Genomic DNA, 3,506 nt, shown 5'->3' with positions numbered 1-3,506 from the left:
GGGAGGGGAAGCCATGTGGGTGGCACTGATGGCTCCTCCCCAGCCTCAGTTTCCCCACTTGTGAATGGGAGAGGTGGGCCTTGTGATGTCCAGTGTCTGGGGGGCACATAGAGGGCGCACCCTAACCTGAATTGTAGACCTGCCGGTGGGGGAGGGGTGGGGGGGTCCTGCAGCACCCCACCCCCTCCCAGCTCCTTGGCGTAGGAGGAGGGGCAGCCGGGGCAGGTGGATGGGGCACAATCCCCCACCCATAACACCCACCCCACCTTGCAGCCTCAGGACACTATTTCTCACTGGTCAACACGTGTGGCTGGGTCAGGGCAGGAAGTCACTGGCAGGTCTTTCCCACGAGCCACTGCCAAAGGGGAGGGAAACTTCCTGCCTCCACCTGCCACCCACCGCCAGCTGGGGCAGCGACCAGTCTGTGCCCCAGCCCAGGGGCTTGGGCTGTTGGGGCCCCTGTCAGTGCCACCCAGAGGCTCACCACCAGCCTCCTTTCTCCTCCTCCGCCCACCCACCCCGCCACAAGGGGCTCCCCTGGCTCAGCAGCATCCTCTGTGTCCCTTCACTGTCCCCACACAACCAGCCAGCAGCCAAGGGGAACCCCACGTCACAAAACAGGTCCTATCACACCCGGGAAGCCCCTGCAGCCTGAACGAAATCTCAGGGCCTCTGAGATGATGCAGCTTCGGTCCCCAGCTGGGTTTCTGACCTCAGCCCTGCTCCCACCCACCTTCGCCTTACGGGGGTCTGGGAAGGCTCTCTGATGCAGGGCCCTTTAGCAGGGGCTGAAGGAAGCCCCGGGCAGCAGGCAGAGCCTGGCGGGGGAGGGCGTCTCAGGCAGAGGGAGGGGAGAGGCCTTGAGATGGTCCCGTCAGGATGAGGAGGCCTGAGTGGGCGGGACGGCAGGGGGAGAGCAGATACAGGGGGCCCTGCGCCATCAGACTCGGCACACGCTGTTCTTGTCCTTTGTTTCTTTATTGACCGAGGCCTCCTGCCTGAGGGGACTGCAGGCTGCAAAAAGCCCAACAACTTGGCTCGCTGGTCACAGTCTCCCAGGGCCCCGCACCGGTCTGCACACAGGGGCTCCAGCGCTGTGGACGGAGAAGGGGGACGTGCCTGCACATCTGAGGCAGGCGAACTCAGTTACAGAGGAGGTGTGGGGGACCCAGGTTTTGCCTCCAGCAACCGCAGGGTGGCATGTCCTCAGCACTGAGGGCCCTGCCTCCAGCCTCTCTCAGCCCCACATCCAGAGAAAGACTGATGCCACCCCCCGAGCAAGATTTGAGCAAGCTGGAGAGGCAGGTCCTCAGCAGCCTCTTATCTTTGATTAACTAGCAACACCCACCCCCGTTGCTCCCTCCCTGCCCTCACCTGCACCCCCAATGCCTGCTCCAATGCCCACCACCCTCCTCCTCCAGCCAGCCTGCCCAGACCACCCACTCCCCCATGAGCCTTGCTTCCTGGGCTCCAACCCCAGACTCCAAGTTAGCCTGAGGGTTGCCATGGGGGGCCGGATGCCTGGTGGTTTGATTTCAACACCCAGCCTTTCACCCACAGCCCTAGCTCCCAACCACCTTCCCCCACCTCCTGTCGTGGGCGGGCTGGAGCTCAGGACTGGAACCAGCCCTGGAGGTCCTGGTAGACCTGGCTGCGGGGCAGATGGGGGTAACGGGCACAGATGGCGCAGAAGCGCTCCCGCCAGTCTTCGACCAGCCGCACGCGGAGCCGGTCTCGCCAGGCAAAGTAGCGCCGATAGGAGCTCTCGTTCATGCCGGTGAGGAAGGCGGCCAGCTCGCGGGCCGAGCCGAAGTCGTCCACGTGCACGAAGGCATCTGGCAGCACGAAGGCCTCATAGGTGGCCCTCGGGGGCCCCAGCACCACGGGCACGGCCCCAGCCGCCAGCGCGTTGCGCCACAACTTCTCTGTGATGTAGTCCCGGTGCTGGGAGTTCTCGAAGGACAGGTAGAAGCGGTACCGCGACACCGTGGGCAGCAGGCAGCTGGCGCACAGCGGTCGCCTGTTGGCGCGGCCAAACACGTCCACTTGCAGGTGAGGCGCCAGCTGCCGATACAGCTGCACGCGCCGCTGCCGCTCCCGGAAGTTGCTGACCACCCAGGCAGCCACCCTGTCCTTGGGCGGCAGGGGTGGCGCGGGCCCCTCTCGGGGCTCCAGCCGCCCGTAGGGCACAAAGATGTCAGAGTCACGCCGGTAACTCAGCACCCAGTTGAAGATGCCGCGGAAGTCACTGACGCCATGGCTGTTGCTGGGTGACTCCATGGAGGCCCACACCCAGGGCTGCCCGCGTGGCCGTTCGGCCAGGGGCAGGCGGATCCGCCCGTCCCGTAGCTCGCGGTGGTGGAAGACCACGGCGTCGGCGGTGGCCAGCAGGCTGCGGTTGGTGCTCAGGTGGCAGCGGGCCACGCCGTAGCTGGTACAGGTGTTGCTGGGCAGCTCCGGGGGCGGGTAGGTGAAGGGCCAGTGCCAGATGAGGATGGTGAGTGTGGGCTGGGGCATCGGGGCTCCCCCAGGGGAGGATTGGAATAGCCACAGGAGCCAAAGGGCCATGAGCAGGGCCACCCCGGCCAGGCTCACCAAGGCCCGAAGCCTCTGGGTGGGGCCGTGCCATGCGAAGAGAGGCTGTCTCATCGGGCTCAACCACAGGCCCCATCCTCCCAGCTCGGGGTTCCCTAAGGACCAGACACTCACCGCCATTATTCATCCACAGCTCCCAGAATCTGTCACCCAAGAAACCCCAGGTTCTCAAATCACAGCAGCCACTGGGCAGAGGCGCCCTGAATCACAGCGGCACCCCGTGCTCGGCCCCACCTGGAAGCGCTCTCCTTTCATCTGCCTGAGATGAGGGAAACCAGGGTCCCTTCCCCCTCCTGCCCCGCCCTGCCCCCCGCCCTGGAGGTGAGCTTTGGCCTCAACCACCCTCCTCACCTTGCCTCCCTCTAGTCCTCTGGCTGCAGGGGTCCTCCGGTTACAGGAGGGGCGCCAGGCCAGGGCCCAGCCTGTGCTGCCCACCCCTGCCGGCTCTGAGGAGGCCCGGAGACGACCTTCTGTGCAGGCACAGGAGGCAGGAGCAGGAGGGGGCCCGCTTGGCCTCCTGAGCCAAGGCAGCCTCCTCCCCAGAAGGGCACCCCAGAGTCACTGCCTGCCACCCAGGCTAGCGCCACCCCCTGCCACACTGGCATTTCTCACTTCCCTTGCTCACCTCTGCCCCGTTCCGCTGTGGGCTCCCAGACCCTGCAGCCACAGACCTGCTGTGCTCAGCTCTTTGCCAGGAGGCTGAGGTTTCTCCAGTTGATTCTTATTGGGCAACCCCACGCCACCCAACCCCACCCCTGCCTCCTCTAGGACACCTTATCCCAGAACCCAGATTCTCAGAAGAGGGGTCCGTCGGGGGTCCTAAGAGAGTCTGTCCACACGAGGCCCCAGCACATGCCCACAGTAGGCAGACGCGAGGCTGGGCTGGCCCCGGAGTGGACTATAGGCCACCA

The 3,506-nt window shown here is 65.4% G+C and overlaps 1 protein-coding gene across 2 annotated transcripts; it reads right to left on the bottom strand.

The window, feature by feature from the left end:
- Positions 1-987: 987 nt before the first annotated feature.
- Positions 988-3,300, bottom strand: LOC124232679 (alpha-(1,3)-fucosyltransferase 7-like). Of its 2 annotated transcripts, XM_046649621.1 has the most exons (3): positions 2,947-3,300; positions 1,588-2,854; positions 988-1,094 (listed from the first exon to the last, which is right to left on the bottom strand). In XM_046649621.1, the coding sequence occupies exon 2, from the start codon at positions 2,713-2,715 to the stop codon at positions 1,612-1,614; it is 1,104 nt and encodes a 367-aa protein (XP_046505577.1). In that variant the 5' UTR covers positions 2,716-2,854; positions 2,947-3,300; the 3' UTR covers positions 988-1,094; positions 1,588-1,611. The 2 variants fall into 2 exon arrangements, with proteins under 2 accessions (XP_046505577.1, XP_046505576.1); XM_046649620.1 differs by lacking the exon at positions 988-1,094 and having other exon boundaries at positions 1,355-2,854.
- Between the last annotated feature and the right edge of the window lie 206 nt (positions 3,301-3,506).

Source organism: Equus quagga, unplaced genomic scaffold (assembly GCF_021613505.1).
Source record: "Equus quagga isolate Etosha38 unplaced genomic scaffold, UCLA_HA_Equagga_1.0 102377_RagTag, whole genome shotgun sequence".
Classification (NCBI taxonomy): Eukaryota; Metazoa; Chordata; class Mammalia; order Perissodactyla; family Equidae; genus Equus; species Equus quagga.
This window is presented reverse-complemented; position numbering and strand designations above follow the sequence as displayed.